This window comes from Pelobates fuscus, chromosome 3 (genome assembly GCF_036172605.1).
Source record: "Pelobates fuscus isolate aPelFus1 chromosome 3, aPelFus1.pri, whole genome shotgun sequence".
NCBI classification, from domain to species: Eukaryota; Metazoa; Chordata; class Amphibia; order Anura; family Pelobatidae; genus Pelobates; species Pelobates fuscus.
In genome coordinates, this window is record NC_086319.1 from 199,804,497 (window position 1) to 199,826,048 (window position 21,552).

General features: G+C 45.1%; 1 protein-coding gene across 1 annotated transcript in view; it reads left to right on the forward strand.

Moving 5' to 3' along the window:
- CSF1R (colony stimulating factor 1 receptor) overlaps nt 1–21,552 on the forward strand; it is an 85,192-nt gene that overhangs the window by 22,752 nt on the left and 40,888 nt on the right. Inside the window, exons 2-6 of the mRNA XM_063445409.1 lie at nt 3,155–3,412; nt 6,895–7,176; nt 8,371–8,504; nt 10,569–10,728; nt 17,319–17,508. Of these exons, the coding sequence (XP_063301479.1) occupies nt 3,155–3,412; nt 6,895–7,176; nt 8,371–8,504; nt 10,569–10,728; nt 17,319–17,508 (1,024 nt within the window). The remainder of the gene's footprint in view (nt 1–3,154; nt 3,413–6,894; nt 7,177–8,370; nt 8,505–10,568; nt 10,729–17,318; nt 17,509–21,552) is intronic.

The window sequence follows — 21,552 nt, forward strand, 5'->3', positions numbered from 1 at the left end:
GTTTGTTCCACTTTCAGAACTTTGCTTTGGGCTCTATACACACAATATCATACACTAAACAAAATTATAAACGCAACACTTTTGTTTTTGCCCCCATTTTTCATGAGCTGAACTCAAAGATCTAAGACTTTTTCTATGTACACAAAAGGCCTATCTCTCTCAAATATTGTTCACAAATCTGTCTAAATCTGTGTTAGTGAGTACTTCTCCTTTGCCAAGATAATCCATCCACCTCACAGGTGTGGCATATCAAGATGATGATTAGACAGCATGATTATTGCATAGGTGTGCTATAGGCTGGCCACAATAAAAGGCCACATTAAAATGTGCAGTTTTATCACACAGCACAATGCAACAGATGTTGCAGGTTTTGAGTGAGCGTGCAATTGGCATGCTGACTGCAGGAATGTCCACTTGAGCTGTTGCCCGTGAATTGAATGTTCATTTCTCTACCATAAACCGTTTCTAAAGGAGTTTCAAAGAATTTGGCAGTACATCCAACCGGCCTCACAGCCAAAGGCCATGTGTAACCACACTAGCCCACAACCTCCACATCCAGCATCTTCACCTCCAAGATCGTCTAAGACCAGCCACCCGGACAGCTGCTGCAACAATTGGTTTGCCTAACCAAAGAATTTCTGCACAAACTGTCAGAAACCATTGCAGGGAAGCTCATCTGCCTGCTCGGGGTCTCGACCTGACTGCAGTTCGTTGTTGTAACCGACTTGAGTGGGCAAATGCTCACATTCGATGGTGCCTGGCACTTTGGAGAGGTGTTCTCTTCATGTATGAATCCCGGTTTTCACTGTACAGGGCAGATGGCATGTTGGTGAGCGGTTTGCTGATGTCAAAGTTGTGGATCAAGTGGCCCATGGTGGCGGTGGGGCTATGGTATAGGCAGGCATATGTTATAGACAATGAAAACAGGTGCATTTTATTGATGGCATTTTGAATGCACAGAGATATCGCAACGAGATCAGGAGGCCCATTGTTGTGCCATTCATCCACGACCATCACCTCATGATCATGCACGGCCCCATGTTGCAAAGATCTGTACACAATTCCTGGAAGCTGAAAACATCCCAGTTCTTGCATGGCCGGCATACTCACCGGACATGTCACCCATTGAGTATGTTTGGGATGCCAGCAACTTCGCACAGCCATTGAAGAGGAGTGGACCAACATTTATTATTATTATTATTATTATTATTATGTTATTATTTATATAGCACCAACAAATTCTGCAGCGCTTTACAGTGGGTGAACGAACAAACATGTAGTTGTAACCAGACAAGTTGAACACACAGGAACAGAGGGGTTGAGGGCCCTGCTCAATGAGATTTCATGCTAGAAGGAGTGGGGTAAAGTGACACAAAAGGTAAGGATAGTATTAGACTAATGACAGTTGCAAGAGAGGAATCAGTGGGGAGCTATTAACAGTTTAATTGATACGCTTTTATGAAGAAGTGGATTTTTAATGATTTTTTGAAGGAGTGGTTATGGGTGAGCATCTAATGGAGGAGGGAAGTGAGTTCTGCAAAAACAGTGTAGCCCTCGAGAAGACTTGAAGGCGAGCATCAGAGGTGGGACTACAGACAGAAGATAGACATAAGTCTTCAGAAGAAGTCTAAGCGCCTACACTGGACATACTTGTGTATTAGAGAGGATAGATAGGTGGGAGCAGCATTATGTAGAGGTTTGAAAGGAAGGCCCCAATCAACAACCTGATCAACTCTATGCGAAGGAGATGTGTTGCACTGTGTGAGGCAATCGGTGGTCACACCAGATACTGACTGACCTTTTATTGTGGCCAGCCTAAGGCACACCTTTGCAATAATCATGCTATCTAATCAGCATCTTGATATGCCACACCTGTGAGGTGGATGGATTATCTCGGCAAAGAAGAAGTGCTCACGAACACAGATTTAGACAGAGTTGTGAATGATATTTGAGAGAAATAGGCCTTCTGTGTACATAGAAAAAGTAAGAGTTCGGCTCATGAAAAATCGGAGCGAAAACAAAAGTGTTGCGTTTATAATTTTGTCCAGTATATTTTATGTTAGTACTCTCACTGGAAAAATTTAACCAATATCTAAAATGTGGTGTCAAGGATAACAAAATCTTGTTAACTATGCAAACTGAGAGATCAATAAAAATGCTGCTTTTCCAGATGTTCAATGCAATCTTTCCTAGCCTCCTACTTAAGTACTGGAAAAGGAGGTCTGCAGAGCCCTGTTTGCCCTGTGCCTCCCTCCTTATTATCACTTGGTAGCCCCATCTTTTTCATAAAATACAAATGTATGTTGGCACTCAGACCATTCAAAATCCAGAGCCCCCCTCCCACTGTGTTGAAGGGGTTAAAACCCTTTCAGCCACTTACCTTAATCAATGTTTTCCTATGGACATCCAACTTGAGTTAAATGCAATCTTCACACTGAGAATCGCAGAAGCGACCTCTAGTGGCTGTCAGGGAGACAGCCACAAGAGGCTGGATTTACCCTCAATGTCAACATAGCGGTTTCTCTGAAACTTCTATGTTTTCAGCTGCAGGGTTAACACTAGAGGGACCTGGCACTCAGACCACTTTATTGAGCTGAAGTGGTCTGGGTGACTATAGTGGTCCTTTAACCCCTTAAGGACCAAACTTCTGGAATAAAAGGGAATCATGACATGTCACACATGTCATGTGTCCTTAAGGGGTTAAGCATTATGTGATTGCATTAAATATTTAACATGTTTTGATGTCACATGTTTTGATATCATAAAAACTGTATGACTATCATGTAGATTGCGTAGATTGGCGCACACGTGTTCTTTGTCCCAATGCTTTTCCATGAAAAGCATTTGATTGGCTGGGAGATCATCATAATAAGGAAAACTCCAGTAGAAATGTTATGATCATGCATGGGATGTGTTATTTACCGTTTCCAATTTACTCCTTTTTAATTATGATATGGACCCTTTTTTTTTTTTTTTACTTATCTGTCTCTTTCCATATTATCAAAGAACACACAGGAAGATTAACAGTTGGTTTCTGTTATTTTATGCTTAATTAAATGAGAAGCATTGACTGCAATATTGCTACAGTTTTTAATGTAATAAAATATGTAGTTCAAATAACAGTTTTGTTTTTTCTGACATCTTTTTATCACAGCTCTGGCTTCTCCAGTTATTGAACCTGTTGGAGAAGAGCTTATTATCAAAAAAGGAGAATCCATTACTTTAAATTGCTCTGGGACACAGACTGTGACATGGAAGATGCCAAGCTCATCAAAAAAAATAAAAGTTACAAACAATGACACCATGAGCATGCTGGAAATTACTGGGGCAACAAATTTGCAAACTGGGACCTACGAATGCTTCTACAGCACGAATGTTTCAGAAAAGGCCTCAGTGCACCTCTTTGTAACAGGTAAGAATATTCTGTACAAACTTTGTAATAAGCTGAAATCTAATATCTGCATTCAGTTTAATCTGTTTTAATGTTTTATCCCCAGCAGCGTGTCCCCTCTGTGCTACTTTGGATAATGAGAAAGCATTGACCTGAACAGCAATGGGCTGTGGTGATTGGATAAGAGTGTCACCTGGCCACTTTCAATCTATCTCAGCTTTCATTGCTGAAGTTAATTGGTATGACTAAGGAAGGGTGTAATCTCTGCCTTAACCATAACTCCAGTCGGAGCAGCCAGGGACACTCGCTCAGGGGACTCCAGGCACTATAACCAATTCAATGTGATTAAATAGTTATATACTGTTCTCCAACCCAATCCTCATAGACCACCAACAGTTCAGGTTTTGTCAGTATCTCCATTGGAATAAAACAGAGAATTACACAAATCTATGCATGTATTGACTGTCAATTAATGAATTCACTCAAAGTCTAAACTTTCGTCAGAGAACACTGTTAATACGTCTCATAGAGAAGCATTTAATTTACTATTTCTCTATCCAAAGTGCGGCCGTGCACTCTCTATGAGAGTTATTGTATTGGCTTGAGATAATCAAGAATGATATTGTCAGAAGTGATGAAGCAATAGCTACAGCAAGACGGAGTAAGTGTTGGTTAAATGGTGAGTTTAAGTAATATTTTATTTTATTAGGGAGGGACTCAATAATTTAAGGGAGGATAGAAAAACAACATTATTAATAGTATATATATATATATATATATATATATATATATAATAAAATATTACCTACAACTCACTATATATATACACTGAATAAAATTATAAACTTATAGACTTTTTCTATGTACACAAAAGGCCTATTTCTCTCAAATATTGTTCACAAATCTGTCTAAATCTGTGTTAGTGAGCACTTCTCCTTCGCTAAGATTATCCACCTCACAGGTGTGGCATATCAGGAAAACTTTGTTTATCCTGACGTCTGGCATCCCTTGACTTCGGCTACACTTCAGTAATCCTAACTTCTGGCATCCTTTGACTTCGGCTATCCCTTGACTATCCTGCTGTTTGTGTCCTTGTCGGTATTGCATTGGAATCACCTTTCCTGCACAGCCTCCATGCACAGAATCACAGTCCAGATGGCTTATTCTCTGGCTAACCTTGGACTGTGTCTGCAAGAGTGAGCAACATATCTGCTATCTGCGCTACAGACTCCCATCTCAGGTAAGAACCCTGACACAAACACAGGTGTATTTTATTGATGGTATTTTGAATGCACAGAGATACCGTGACGAGATCCTGAGGCCCATTGTTGTGCCATTCATCCATGACCATCACCTCATGTTGCAGCATGATAATGCACGGCCCCATGTTACAAAAATCTGAACACAATTCCTGGAAGCTGAAAACATCGCGGTTCTTGCATGGCCAGCATACTCACCGTACATGTCACCCATTAAGCATGTTTGGAATGCTCTGGATCGGCATATACGACAGCGTGTTCCAGGTATTGCCAATATCCAGCAACTTCGCACAGCCATTGAAGAGGAGTGGACTAACATTCCACAAGCTACAATCAACAACGTGATCAACTCTATCCGAAGGAGATGTGTTGCAATTCGTGAGGCAAATGGTGGTCACACCAGATACTGACTGGTTTTCAGATCCCCCCACCCCCCTGGATCCCTCCACTACAGTAAAACTGCACATTTTAGAGCGGCCTTTTATTGTGGCCAGCCTAAGGCACACCTGTGCAATAATAATGCTGTCTAATCAGCATCTTGATATGCCACACCTGTGAGGAGGATGGATTATCTCGACAAAGGAGAAGTGCTCACTAACACAGATTTCTTTTTTTCTAACCCAGCTTTTTAATCCCTTTTTCAGCAGCTTGATTGCTACGATTTAGCACCTTTATTATTTATTTTTATTTTTTTGTAAATGCTTTTATTCACTGTAATTTGCATACATTTGCAGTTGTAAATGCGAACATGTTACAATTTAGACTGGTATATAATATTATTGCAATATTACAATACATCAAGGTTAATCGCGGTTGCAGTTGTGAGGTTGCTGAACTTAACAATAACACAGCTATCCAGGTAAAATATTAAGGTCGCTTCAACTGAAGTTTTAGAAAAAGAACAAAGTGCGTGTAATCCGAAATATGGTGCATAGCATGTAAGTGGATCTCAAGTATAGTTTATATCTTATGTCTTGTTCGTGTGCAATACGCGCCCTCAGTGAACTTATTTAGGGGGGCAAAACCAAAATTAAGTGTGAAGTTACGGAGTGATAATGCTGTTGCATAGACGTGAAAACAGATAGAAACACTAACACAAATTTAGACAGATTTGTGAACAATATTTGAGAGAAAGAGGCCTTTTGTGTACATAGAAAAAGTATTCGATCCTTGAGTTCAGCTCATGAAAAATGGGGGCAAAAACAAAAGTGTTGCGTCTATAATTTTGTTCAGTGCATATCAGTACTCAGTATTTACTATAAACATAAAATCATAGCTCAGTACTTTCAATTTTTCCATAAATGTCTTGTTTTAAAGGTTTAGTGTCTGTCCACTTTTCCTCTGATGTTTGCTGAATGTAATTATTGTTGGACTGTTTTGTTTCTACATAGTTATAACGGCATCTATAATCATATTGTGATGTTAGTGTTGGTCATCCCAGCAGCTACAACTCTAATTAGGTCTTCTGTGCACCATGAGCCTGGGGAAGATTTTTAGAAACATACATAACATATTCCCTTATTTGAAATTGCTACTTCTATGTGAACAGACACCCTTAGTTAGGTTAACCAGTCCATCTAGCAGACATATAAAAAATATATATTCCATTGATCCTAATAGTTAGAAAGTGGAATTGGAAAATGCCACATACCTTATAGGTATAATGCAAGCACGATAACTATTACAGCTTGATGGGTACCACCAGGCACCACCACCTGCCTCTACTACCAGTTAAACCTGGGGTCTACCGGCAACCACTCCCCGCCTCTACTGCTAATGCTGTAGAGCTGTAAGTTCCTAAGTAAGAGTGATTCAAATGATCCCCATGAGGTGCGCAGCAGGGCACTCCAGAAACAGCAAGCTGTTGTGGTTATAGTGCCTAGAGTGTTCATTTAACATTTCTCTATACTAATAGCTTCACTTTTACACAACCCAATATGCTAATGGTCCCCAACTCTGTCCTCAAGTCATACTTGCACCGCAAGGATATGTTAGAAGCCCTGTAAAGGCTAATTGTACTGTCAGTGCTGGTCTTCTTAAGCAAAGCATTAAGGCCAGAAAAAAATGGCTTTTTTCAGGCTATGAAGAGAACACAAGGACAAACTAGCAACCGTTTTTTTCAATTTGATACACCTCGTAAGTTAAATGTCTAAACTCTGCTGAGGCACACTTGAATAAAAAGTGCTGCCAATACTCTAAAATAAAAGTTACCATGTTAATAATATTATTTACTTTCTTCACTAGGCTCCCAGCTCTGGCATAACCTTGAAGATAGAATTTATGTTGATGAAGACACAGAAGCCATTTTACCATGCTTGATAACAGACCCAACAATACCAATATCTGCGATTTCCCTGAAAATGCTCAGTAATAATAATGTTATCCCAATTCCAGCAACAATGAATGCAACTTTTAATCCCCATAAAGGATTTACTATCTATAATGTGCAAATCGAGTTTGACAATATATACATATGTCAAGCAAGAGGGAAACATTCTGATGAAATAACTCTGTCTGTAAAAGAAGGTAAGACTGAATGGTTCTAAAATCCTGAACTACATATAGAGAGGCTAATACAAGAAAATTGCCAAATCCACTCAATGCCCAAGTCAAAATCTTGCAAAAAAATAATAAAAAAATATCTTTCTTGCATAAATAAATAATGTCAATATTCTTGCAATGTAAATTTCATAATTCACAAACCCGTACTATACTGACTTATTTCTATCTAGAATTACCTAGTAAATATTTGTTTATTATACAGTGGGGCCTCAGTTTACAAATTGAATGCGTTCTCCGGGACGTTTCTTATTGCGAAAAATTTGTAAACCGAAACGCGGTTTCCCATAGTAATGCATTGAAAACCAAATCCGTTCTGGAGGTCAGAAAAAAGTCAAAATGAACTGGCATGGAAACCAACCCACAATGCAGAACACACAATAAAAGGCATGCAAACGACAAAGCTCAGCTCCCTACCTTTCCACAGCTTGAGAAATGCACCAAAAAGTCCCAAAACAACTGCAAAAATGTCCATGATGGCTCCAGAAATCGATGCAAAAGCCGCTCCAACACCTCTACACTCGACGCCACGTGCTACCCACAGGCTCCAGCATGCAGTGGGCAGTGCTATAAACCTCCCAGGTGCAATGCATCCTGGGGAAACTTGCTTTGTATTGCAAAAAAAAAATTCTAAACCGAGGCATTATTTTCAATGGATTTTCATTTGTAAACCGAAAATTATGTTAACCGAGGAGTTTGTAAACCGAGGTCCCACTGTATTAACTATTTACCAGTGCTCTTCCATTACACATTTGTGCAATGATTTATTCTTTACTGGATTTGACAAGATACTATGTAATACATCAATAGCACTAGTCACAATTTTGGAGACTTACCTTCATACATTTAATCAATAAGCAACCCATTAGCCATACATAAAGTTCTTCAGCTGCCTCAAACTGAGTCATGTTTCCAATGAGTACTTGGCACAAGAGAAAAACTGAAACGTCAATTATTTGCCTGATGTTCCAACTAAAAGTCTACACCAAGATCTTATGAGTCTTTATATTTCTTTCCAGATTGATTGATTATTATACAAACATTTACAAATATATTTCCCAAACTGAAAAGGATTGGGCCTGAAGAAAACGTACTAACTATTAAGAAATAGTGAATAGCAGTTGTATTCTGATGCTAAAATTAAATTTTTCATTGTTCCAGTGCCAAAGGTGGTACCTTCACTTGAGCTGGACTCTTACTTACATATTCAAATAGAAGGGGAACCCCTCACGATTACCTGCAAAGTGTCAAGCAGTGTAGAACCCCAAGTGAAATGGCAATATAATGCAGAAAACGTAAGTATAAAAATAATACTAGCAGACTTATGACTAAAAAAGACATATCACAGAACATAGTGTGATCTTTTAATACATTTGTTTGGTCATTTTTGCAGTACCACACTATTGTGACCATTTATTTTCCGTACAATATTACTTTTCATGGGCTGGTGACATCTGGCTGTATAAGAAGTTCAGGCAAATGAAGAGATGCACCTAGGAGACCATGAATGACCTGTGATATGCTTTGATTTGTATACATAGAAACATAGAATGTGACGGCAGATAACCAATTCGGCCCATCTAGTCTGCCCAATTTTCTAAATACTTTTATTAGTCTCTGGCCTTATCCAGGGGCGTATTTGCCGCGAGGCAAACAAGGCATTTGCCTTGGGCGGCATTTTCCAGGGGGCGGCAAAAAAAGCCGCCCCCAAACGCCCAGGGCAAATGCCTTGTTAGCCTTGCGGCTAACAGACATCCTGGGCTGGTGGCTGCTGGGCTGGTTGCTGGGCGGGCGGGCGGGCGGCTGGCGAGGGAGCACTTCCTCTGAGCTGTCTGCTCAGCTCCCTCGCGCGCCGCAGAGTGAGGCTGGGAGCCGGAATATGACGTCATATTCCGGCTCCGCCTCCCAGCCTCACTCTGCGGCGCGCGAGGGAGCTGAGCAGACAGCTCAGAGGAAGTGCTCCCTCGCCAGCCGCCTGCCCAGCAACCAGCCCAGCAGCCCGACCGGCAGCCCCACTAGACCCCAGGGAGAGGGAGAACCCCCCAGCATTCCCAAAGGTAAGGAGGCTGGGGGGGTAAATTAAAAAAAAAATGAGTTAATGTGAGTGTGTGTGTCTGTTAGTGAGTGTGTCTGTTAGTGTGTGTGTGTGTCTGACTGTGTGTGAGTGTGTCTGACTGTGTGTGTCTGTTAGTGTGTGTGAGTGTGTCTGTTAGTGTGTGTGAGTGTGTCTGTTAGTGTGTGTGTGTGTGTCTGTTAGTGAGTGTGAGAGTGTGTGTGAGTGTGTCTGACTGTGTGTGTCTGTTAGTGTGTGTGAGTGTGTCTGTTAGTGTGTGTGAGTGTGTCTGTTAGTGTGTGTCTGTTAGTGAGTGTGAGTGTGTCTGTTTGTCTGTTAGAGTGTGTGTGTGAGAGAGTGTGTCTGTTAGAGTGTGTCTGACTGTGTGTGTCTGTTAGTGTGTGTATGTCAGTGTGTGTGAGTGTGTCTGTTAGTGAGTGTGTGAGTGTGTCTGTTAGCAGCTAACAGACACACTCACTAACAGACACTCACACACACTGACATACACACACTAACAGACACACACACTAACAGACACACTCACTAACAGACACACTCACTAACAGACACACTCACTAACAGACACACTCACTAACAGACACACTCATACACTCATACACACACACTGACAGATACGCATCCATTAGCTAACAGTTAGCTAATGGATGCGTATCTGTCAGTGTGTGTGTATTTAGAAGGCGGGGGAAGGGTTGGGTGGGGGTGGCGGGGGGGGGGGGGGTGGGGGTGAGGGGGCGCCTGAGTTTTGTCCTGCCTAGGGCAGCACAAAACCAGGATACACCCCTGGCCTTATCTTATAGTTAGGATAGCCTTATGCCTATCCCACGCATGCTTAAACTCCTTTACTGTGTTAACCTCTACCACTTCAACTGGAAGGCTATTCCATGCGTCCACTACCCTCTCAGTAAAGTAATACTTCCTGATATTATTTTTAAACCTTTGCCCCTCTAATTTAAGACTATGTCCTCTTGTTGTGGTAGTTTTTCTTCTTTTAAATATAGTATTCTCCTTTACTGTGTTGATTCCATTTATGTATTTAAATGTTTCTATCATATTCCCTTGTCTCGTCTTTCCACTTTGTGAGATATTTTTTGCCACATTGCTATTACATGTTAACCTATAAGGTTTGTTTCCTTTTTGTTCCTTACGTATTGAAGCCCAAACTTTTAAAATGTATTTTTTGGCAACCAATACTCATGTAGAGAAATCTCTTTTTATAGAAGGACCATTATCTGTAAATAATAAAGTAGGCAAACTCTGATAAATATTTTATTTTTATTTTTACCAGGTGTTGGTGACTTATCATTTCACATATAACAAACACACTTGGACCAAAATCTCTGTATTACATATCCCTGAGGTGAAAATGACTGACAGTGGGATTTACAAATGCACTGGCACAAACAAAGCAGGATCCAGTACGACTTTCACAACTCTTAAAGTTGTAGGTAAAGAAAATGTCTGAAATATTAAACAATCGAGTTACATTTTTATAAGTAAAATCATTATTAAATATAATAAGCAGCTTGAGAAGATGCTTGGAGACTTTTAATATATGTGGAAAAAAAGTATGATCTCTTAAACTCCACTTGCTTCAGGAGGAAGAGAGATGGTGGTTCTGGATATTTGAGGTTAAAGTGACACTATAATCACCAGAACAACTACAGCTTATTGAATTTGTTCTAGTGAGTAGAATCATTACCTTCAGGCTTTTGCTGTAAACACTGTCATAGGCGTGCGCAGCCTATTGCATTAGGGTGTGCACCCTAAAGCACAAGCGGCGTGTATATATATATATATATGTATATGTATGTATGTATGTATGTATGTATATATATATACACATATATACACACACACACAAAGCTGTGTGTGTGCTGTGTGAGAGTGCTGTTAGTGTGATGTGTGTGTGAGGGTGCTGGTAGTGTACTATGTGGGTGAGGGTGTTTGTGTGTGCGTGCTTGTGAGGGTGCTGTGAATGTACTGTGTGTCAGGGTGCTGTTTGTGTGTGTGTGTGCACTTGTGAGGGTGCTGTAAATGTACTGTGTGTGAGGGTGCTGTTTGTGTGTGTGTTTGTTAGGGTCCTGTTTGTGTTTGTGAGGGTACTGTTAGTGTGCTGTGTGACTGTGAGGGTGCTGTTTGTGTAATGTGTGTGAGGGTGCTGTGTGTGTGGGTGCTGTATGTGTGTTGGTGCTGTGTATGTGTGTGGGTGCGGTATGTGTGTGGGTGCTGTATGTGTGTAGGTGCTGTATGTGTGTAGGTGCTGTATGTGTGTAGGTGCTGTATGTGTGTGTGTGCTGTGTATGTGTGTAGGTGCTGTATGTGTGTTGGTGCTGTGTATGTCTGTGGGTGCTGTGTATGTGTGTGGGTGCTGTATGTGTGTGTGCTGTGTATGTGTGTGGGTGCTGTGTATGTGTGTGGGTGCTGTGTATGTGTGTGGGTGCTGTGTATGTGTGTGGGTGCTGTGTATGTGTGTGGGTGCTGTGTATGTGTATAGGTGCTGTGTATGTGTATAGGTGCTGTGTATGTGTATAGGTGCTGTGTATGTGTATAGGTGCTTTGTATGTGTATGGGTGCTTTGTATGTATGTGGGTGCTGTGTATGTGTGTGGGTGCTGTGTATGTGTGTGGGTGCTGTGTATGTGTGTGGGTGCTGTGTATGTGTGTGGGTGCTGTGTATGTGTGTGGGTGCTGTGTATGTGTGTGGGTGATTGTGGGGGGTGGAGGTGGGGGTACATTACTTGATATCCCCCCTCCCTTCTCACTTTATGTAGGGAGGGGGGGTCCTTCCCTGCTGCTTTCCCTGGTGGTCCAGTGGAGGTGGGGGCAGATCAGTTATCCCCCCTCCCTTCAGAGGCGGCTCTAGACTTTATGAGGCCTTAGGCGAAACGCAAACATGAGGCCCCACTAACAAAAAAGTGTCACATATACACATTGATGCACTGTCTACCTGTGTATGTGCCTGAGAGTGTGTCTGACAGAGAGTATCCTTGTGTGTGCGAATGTATGTCTCTGTGAGCATGTTTGCGTTTTTTTCTGAGACCCTATGTGTATGGGGTAGCTGATGGTGAGAGGGAGCGGGGGGTGTGATGGTGAGAGGGAGCGGGGGGGTGTGATGGTGAGAGGGAGCGGGGGGGTGTGATGGTGAGAGGGAGCGGGGGGGTGTGATGGTGAGAGGGAGCGGGGGGTTGATGGTAATGTGAGAGGGAGCGGGGGGTGATGGTAATGTGAGAGGGAGCGGGGGGTGATGGTAATGTGAGAGGGAGCGGGGGGTGATGGTAATGTGAGAGGGAGCGGGGGGTGATGGTAATGTGAGAGGGAGCGGGGGGTGATAGTAATTTGAGAGTGAGAGGGGGTAATGTGAGAGTGAGAGGGGGGTGATGTGAGAAGGAGGGGGTGATGGTGAGTGGGGGAGGCTGAGGGTGGTGACGCTGAGGGTGGTGGGGGGTAATGCTGAGGGTGGTGAGGGGCGATGCTGAGGGTGGTGAGGCGTGATGCTGAGGGTGGTGATGCTGAGGGTGGTGGGGGGTGAGGCTGAGGGGGGTGAGGCTGAGGGGGTGATGCTGAGGGGGTGATGCTGAGGGTGGTGATGTTGAGGGTGGTGATGTTGAGGGTGGTGGTGGGTGGTGAAGCTGAGGGTGGTGAGGGGTGATGCTGAGGGTGGTGGGGGGTTATGGGGATGGTGAGGCTGAGGGTGGTGGGGGGTGATGGTGGGGAGGGGTGATGGTGAGGGTGGTGAGGGGTGATGGTGGTGGGGGGTGAAGCTGAGGGTGGTGGGGGTGAGGCTGAGGGTGGTGGGGGTGATGGTGGTGGGGGGTGAAGATGAGGGTGATGGTGGTGGGGAGTGAGGCTGAGGGGGGTGATGGTGGTGGTGGGGGGTGAGGCTGAGGGGGGTGATGGTGGTGGTGGGGGGTGAGGCTGATGGTGGTGGGGGGTGATGGTGGTGGTGGGGGGTGATGCTGAGGGTGGTGGGGGTGATGGTGGTGGGGGGTGAAGCTGAGGGTGGTGGGGGTGATGGTGGTGGGGGGTGAGGCTGAGGGTGGTGGGGGGTTATGGGGGATGGTGAGGCTGAGGGTGGTGGGGGGGTGAGGCTGAGGGTGAAGGGGTAATGGTGAGGGTGGTGGGGGTGAGGCTGAAGGTGGGGAGGGGTTATGGGGGATGGTGAGGCCGAGGGTGGTGGCGGGTGAGGCTGAGGGTGGGGAGGGGTTATGGGGGATGGTGAGGCTGAGGGTGGTGGGGGTGAGGCTGAGGGTGGGGAGGGGTGATGGTGGTGGGGTGAAGCTGAGGGTGGTGGGGGGTGATGGTGGGGAGGGGTGATGGTGAGGGTGGTGAGGGGTGATGGTGGTGGGGGGTGAAGCTGAGGGTGGTGGGGGGTGAGGCTGAGGGTGGTGGGGGTGATGGTGGTGGGGGGTGAAGCTGAGGGTGATGGTGGTGGGGAGTGAGGCTGAGGGGGTGATGGTGGTGGTGGGGGGTGAGGCTGATGGTGGTGGGGGGTGATGGTGGTGGTGGGGGGTGATGCTGAGGGTGGTGGGGGTGATGGTGGTGGGGGGTGAAGCTGAGGGTGGTGGGGGGTGAAGCTGAGGGTGGTGGGGGTGAGGGTGGTGGGGGTGATGGTTGTGGTGGGGTGAGGCTGAGGGTGGTGGGGGTGATGGTGGTGGGGGTGATGGTGGTGGGGGGTGATGGTGGTGGGGGGTGATGGTGGTGGGGGTGATGGTGGTGGGGGGGGTGAGGCTGAGGCTGAGGGTGGTGGGGGTGATGGTGTTGATGGTGGTGGGGGTGAGGCTGAGGGTGGTGGGGGGTGATGGTGGTGGGGGTGAGGCTGAGGGTGGTGGGGGTGATGGTGGTAGTGGGGTTGAGGCTGAGGGTGGTGGGGGGTGATGGTGGTGGGGGGTGATGGTGGTCGTGGGGGGTGAGGCTGAGGGTGGTGGGGGTGATGGTGGTGGGGGGTGATGGTGGTCGTGGGGGTGAGGCTGAGGGTGGTGGGGGTGATGGTGGTGGGGGGTGATGGTGGTGGGGGGGTGAGGCTGAGGCTGAGGGTGGTGGGGGTGATGGTGGTGATGGTGGTGGGGGTGAGGCTGAGGGTGGTGGGGGGTGATGGTGGTGGGGGTGAGGCTGAGGGTGGTGGGGGTGATGGTGGTAGTGGGGTTGAGGCTGAGGGTGGTGGGGGGTGATGGTGGTGGGGGGTGATGGTGGTCGTGGGGGGTGAGGCTGAGGGTGGTGGGGGTGATGGTGGTGGGGGGTGATGGGGAGGGAGAGCCTACCTTTCCCTGGTGGTCCAGTGGGCTCCCTGGTGGTCCGGTGGCCACTGCTCACGGTCTGCAGCTCCTCAGAGCTGCAGACCGAGTAATCTCGCGAGATTTCAGAGCGTTGCCGTGGTAACCCGCGGCAACGCTCTGATTGCCCAATTCTCGCAAGTCACATGGTCTGCAGCTCTGCACACTGCGGAGCTGCAGACCAGTGTCTGCGATGGTGGCCGGGCAGCCAGGAGGGGCCTCGCACCCGGCGGCATACCGGGCAAGCCGCCGGGCCCCCTCCTGGTGTCAGGTCCTCGGTCACTGACCGAGGACCTGACACACTCTGCCCACAGGCGGTTTAGGCGGCCGCGAGGCCCCAGCCAGCGCGAGGCCTTATGCGGCCGCCTAAACCGCCTAATTAGAGAGCCGCCTCTGCCTCCCTTCTTACCTTATGCCTGGGAGGGGGGATCCTGCTGCCGCCATCCATCCCTGGTGGTCCAGTGGAGAGTGAACTCTAGCCCCGCAGGGCTAGAGTTCACTCACGCGAGATCTGAGCATTGCCGCGGCAACGCTCAGATCTCGCGAGAGGAACCCGGCGGAGCTGCCGGTCCTCTCCTGCCTCCCTCACTGCCAGTGAGCCGGTGAGGGGAGGCTGAGAGCAGAGCCGGCGCTCGGATAGCGCCGGCTCTGCATGAGCCGACAGGGGGGATCCTGAGATCTCCCCTGCCGGTCTCAATACATAGGCGTGCCGCGGGGATTAGGGTGTGCCCAGGCACACCCGGCACACCCCGTGCGCACGCCTATGAACACTGTATTTTCAGAGAAAATGCAGTGTTTACATTACAGCCTAGTGATAACTTCACTGGCCACTCCTCAGATAGCTGTTAGAGATCCTTCCTGGGTCATGGCTGCCTAAAATGCATCCAAACATTCAGTATCTCCTCCCTCTGCATGCAGACACTGAACTTTCCTCATAGAGATTCAATGATTCAAATAATCTCTATGAGGAGATGCTGATTGGCCAGTGCTGTGTTTGAATCATGCTGGCTCTGCCCCTGATCTGCCTCTTTATCAGTCTCAGCCAAACCTATGGGGAATCACTGTGATTGGATCAGGCCACCACTTCTAATGATGTCAGCAGACTTCTTGTTTTTCTGAGTCTAACAGCATGCAGAGTTCACATCTTCAGGCTTGAATACAGTAATATTTTACTATATTTATGGAGGCATGAGGGGTAGTGATGTCCCGAACGGTTCGCTGGCGAATAGTTCCTGGCGAACATAGCGTGTTCGCGTTCGCCACGGACGGCGAACATATGCGATGTTCGGTCCGCCCCCATTCATCATCATTGAGTAAACTTTGAACCTGTACCTTACAGTCAGCAGACACATTCCAGCCAATCAGCAGCAGACCCTCCCTCCAAGACCCTCCCACCTCCTAGACAGCATACAAATTAGATTAATTCTGAAGCTGCATTAATTTTTTTTTTGTGTGTTTATTATACATTATCCTCCATAGCCAGTAACCTGTGTTTATTATACATTATCCCCCATAGCCAGTAACCTGTGTTTATTATACATTATCCCCCATAGCCAGTAACCTGTGTTTATTATACATTATCCCCCCATAGCCAGTAACCTGTGTTTGGGGGGGGGACCTAATGTCCCCCCCCTGGCCCCCACCCCTGAGCGGTAGGTGGGGGCCCTAAAAAAACAATAAGGGGGGACCTACTGTCCCCCCCGGCCCCCACCCCTGAGCGGTGGGTGGGGGCCCTAGATAATAATGGTGGGGGGGACCTACCATCCTCCCCCCGGCCCCGACCCCTGAGCAGTGGGTGGGGGCCCTAGATAATAATGGTGGGGGGGGACCTACCGTCCTCCCCCCCCCAGCCCTGAGCGGTGGGTGGGGGCCTTAAAAAAACAATAAGGGGGGGGACCTACTGTCCCCCCTGGCCCCCAACCCTGAGCGGTGGGGGGACGTACTGTGTGCAGTCAACTTGGCAGATCCATGCAGGGATAGGTGGATTCCTGCAGCCTAAACAAAAAAAAATTGAACCATCTCAAGCTTAGCACGTTTCTAGGTACAACCACTACGGCTATATAGAAATGAGAGAGACCTCTACACCATAGATTAGGGGTGTCAAACTAATTTCCTCTGGAGGGCATAATTGTCCACTGCAATAGTGCCGAATGCATACAATTTATATACACACACTCGCAAACAAGAAGAAAAAGCAAGTACAAGGAACAACTTCGTATAATGTCATAAACGTAATGTATTACTTTCTTGCAAAAAATAAAAAAAAGTTTATTTGTGTGTAGTGTTGGCATTTGAATGCAGTTGTGTGTTTGTAGTAGTAGCATTTGAAAGTTTGTCTGTGTTTGCATGTAGTCTTTGTGTCTGAATGTAGGGGTGTGTTTGTTCGCATTGCTGGCATTGAAATGCATGGCCATATTTGTGTGCAGTGTATTCCACCCAATTGTAATTCATATATATAATAATACTAGTAATAATAATCCATCTGGTCTATAGGCCATGTTTGATGTGCTATATGGTTTGTTTCAGATCTGAGACTGCTCCACTGTAGTTCCATATTTAAGGTTTCTATTAAATTGACAGATCTTTTATGTATATAGAATCTTATAATTCCAATTTAAACTCCTCTTTCTACCTGTTAAATCATCTGAATGGGTTGTTTGGTGTGATTTTTTTTTTTTTAATTAACAAAGACAATGATGTAGATTTTAATTCATGTGATCTATTTTTATTATAATTATTCACCTATTTTGCATACTTCTTCTGCAGAAAGGGGTTATGTTAAGCTCTCTGCCTCCCAGAACAACAGCATTGTTTTGAAGGTGGCCCAGAATGTGAAAATGAAGGTAGAGATTGAAGCATATCCAACGGATCTATACTGGCAATGGATCCACGTGAATGGTGACAATTTAGCAAATGTGACTGCTCTTGGAAAAATACAGTCCTTAGGACCTTACAGGTTTGAAATCCTTACCATGTTACCTTTACACTGACATCATCACTATGAACTAAAGATATGTACAGGGGGGAAAACAAAGTAACAAAGTACCAATATAGGAATATAGACAGTTATCTGCTAAATTAGTAAAAATCCAAATGAGTTCTTTTCCTAATTTTTATAGTTTGATAGTTCAGCTGTTTTGTAGATAACTCCTTACCTGGGATTGCCATATTAGAATATCAAATTAGGAGTTATCTACTGAAAGATCGAAATTAAGAAAATCTCTGATGATGGCGATTACGAGTGGGTAAAATCATTTCTTTCCTAAAGTACGTTACCTTGCTGAAATGCTTTATGCATGAAGATTGTGTCCTTTTTTTCATTTTACAAACAGTGCAGATTTCAATTGGTAATTATGTAAAAAATAAATAAATAAAAAAGCCTTGTTACACCCTCCTTGGCTGTCAATCAGACAGACTTGCAAAGACTTCTCAATGAGTTGAATTGGAAAGTTTGTCATTGGACAGACATAGAAAGTCTGAAGGTGATTAGATATGCAATCTGTGCAAGATGTTTTAATATGTATAGCAATTTTTTTTTAAAAAAATGCTAATTTTTATTCATGGTATATCTACTAAACATTTATATTTTGCTTTATTTTTTATTTATTTATTGCATTTAGGCACTAAAGTGCCTCTTTAACCCCTTAAAACCGCAGGACGTTCTATGCCGTCCTTATTTTGGTGGCTCTAAACGCCCCAGGACGGCATAGAACGTACTGCGATCATTTGTACTTACCTGGTCGCCAGCGATCCCACGCCGGCAATCGCGGTATGGTGGACTTACCTGGGAGCCCAGGGAGTCCCCCTCTGTCCTCTTCGGCCCCCCAGGGCCATGTGATCGCGAGGTCCTTGCAGGACCCCGCGATCACATGGACGGCATAGCCGTCCAAGTCAATGCCAGCAGGGATAGTGCCTGTAATGACAGGTACTCCCGCTGCTGTCTGAAAAAAAAATTAAACATGTTAAATAAGTGTAAAATTAAATAATATATACTTATATATTTGTTATATATATGATCTAAGTATATATATACACATATACACATATTCACATAAATATACATACACTGTCTACGTGTATTTTAATATTAATATATACATAATTATATATATATATTAATATCAAAATACACGTACAATGATATTGATTAAATATATATATATATAATTTTCATTATATATATATATATATATTTATATATTATAAAAAATAAATAAATATATAAATATGTTAAAAAATCAAATTAAAAAAACAATAAAAAATAAATAGATAAAAAATATATAAACATGCGTAATTTCGTTCTAACTGTATTTTTTTTTTTTTTTTTTTGAATTTGACAATTTTTATTTTTACAGTATAAAGTGGGCAGGGATGGGATACAGAAGGGAAGAGGGGGGGGGGGTCAGTGATTTGCATAAGGTAATCAGTGGGATACATGAATTACTTTGGTTTGGAGTTAGCATAATATATTCCTGGTTTCACAGATAGCATGGTGCATAACATAACGAATCGTCTAGTAACCATAGCTCGGATTACACATTGTCACACGGCAGAATCGTGGGGAATTGGATACAGAAAGGAAGGAATTGGTACATGGATCAGTATGAGATGGGTAATGTGAAGCAACATTAAGCATCAACATCCGCTTACAGGGATTCAACATGTCACATATTTAACTGGGCAGGTGAAGCAGTACGCTTTGAGACATATAAGGACACATAAAAACGTATAAGAATCATGGTAGGGCTCGGTATCTTGGGCCCTGGGAGGGGTGCTGTTGGGGGTTTCTCTACAGGTGGAGTAGTTGGTGGGCGTAGTGCTATGAAGAGAGGCGGGAGGTAGGCCTGTTTTCATCAGGCGTGTATGGTAGGTAGGGTCGAGGGTAACATGTAGGCTTGGGTGTCTCAACAAATTTGCACCCGAGGGTCCTCCGTGAGTGCGTTATGTAGGCATACTATTATGGCAGTATGGGGTGCCTACTTTTGAGGGAATGTTCGGGCGGTGCCAGTTTGGCTGGCTGACTGGTTTGGTGCGGGCCTTGGTTTGGTAATGTCCCATTGGTTCCATGCTTCAACCCAGTAGGGTTTACCCCGTTGCGTTTTTCTCGCCAGAAGTTCGTATGTTTTGGTATATTCAATTGCTGTTATGCATTGGTGGAGTGTGGGGGGGGCAGTGTGTTTCCATCGCCTGCTAATGGTAGCAAGGGCTGCTATGACAATGTGATATAGTAAGTATCGTATGTGCATGTGTGGTGCCTGTGGAAGTAGTAGGAGCAAAAGTGTTTCTGGCGTGCTTGGTAGGCGTACTCCTGTGCATTGAGTTATTAGTGTTAGTGTTTGGGTCCAGAAGTGTTGGAGAGATGGGCAAGTCCACCAGATGTGGATCATAGTCCCTTTATTCGTTGTGCATCTCCAGCAAGTATCTGTTGTGCCTGGAACACTGTGTTTTAGCCTTGTGGGTACTAGGTACCATCTGTACAATATTTTGCGAGACAGTTCCATATGAGTAGTAGAAAGGGTCATACGTTTGTTGGCGCGGTAGATGGTTTGCCAATGTTCTGTGGTAAGTTTACGACCTATGTCCTGTTCCCATGCCTTTACGAAGGAGGGCGGTTTGATCAGCATGCGTGTGTGATCTGAGGCATATATTATGGAGATAAGCTTCGTTGCAGGTTTCAGTCTCATGCAAATATTGAGAATTGTCGTCCAGTATGCGTTTATTGGGTGCGATGATGTAGGTGTTGGTTGGGCAAGTATCCAGGATCTTAGTTGTCTATAGGGAAAGGTTGCTGTGCCCGATAGTAGGAATTCAGTTTGGAGGTCTGGTAGTGGTTTAAGTTTGTTATCTCGCATGATTTGGGAGAGGGTGTATATGCCATGTCTTTTCCAAAGGGCGTGATTGAAGTCTGGTATAAGGACTTGGAATGCATCCAATGGCAGTGCTGGATTGAGTGTTGTAATTGGTCCCATTTTATTCCTGTGTGCGTCCCAAACTGAGAGGGTCAGTGCAGTCGTGGGCAGGAGTTCCGAGGGCTTTGGCCTGTGTGATTTCGGTAGCCATGCGAGGGTCGTGAGAGACAGCCCGTGGGCGTGGTTCTTTTCTATTTCAGCCCACTGGGTTAGTTCCTGTCGGTGGGAGATTGTCACTAAGGGGGCTATGAGTGCAGCCCTGTAGTACCCTATGACGTCGGGGAGGCCCATGCCACCATGGATTGGTGGCCTGTATAGCGTCGCTTTGGCCACTCTTGGCTTTTTGTAGTCCCAGATGTAGTCATTCAGGGACTTTTGTAGGTCTGCTAGGTAGGCTTTCGGTAGTTGGATTGGGAGGGTTCGGAATAGGTATTGGATCTTCGGCATGATTACCATCTTCACCGATGCTATGCGGCCTGTCCACGAGATGTATTTGCCTTTCCATCCTTGTAGGGTATTCTGGATTTCTGTCTTCAGCGTAATATAGTTTGTTTTGTATAGTGCGGTCGTCTTGGGAGTAAATTTGATTCCTAAGAATTTGATGTGGTCCTTCCTCCAGTCATAAGCAAAGTCTCTTTGCAGGGTCGTCAGATCTGTGTGCGAAATGTTTATGCCCATTGCTAGGGTCTTAGTGAGGTTTAGTTTATAATAAGAGCATTTACTATATTGGGAGAGGATCTTGTGAAAGTTTGGTAGGGAGATGTGTGGGTTCACGAGGGTGAGGAGAATGTCATCTGCAAACAGGGACATCTTGTATTCCCTTCCCTCCACTTTGACCCCATGAATGGCCGGGTGTTTGCGTATAAGATGGGCGAGGGGTTCTAGTGCTAGAATGTATAACAGCGGGGAGAGCGGGCATCCCTGCCTAGAGCCATTGGAGATGTCAAATGGTTTGGAGATGAAGCCCCCGTTCACTACCCGGGCCGTTGGCGAGGAGTACAGAGCTTTCACTAGTGATAGGAACTGGTCGGGGAAATGGAATTTTTTTAGGACCGCCAGTAGAAATGGCCAGTGTAGCCTATCAAAGGCCT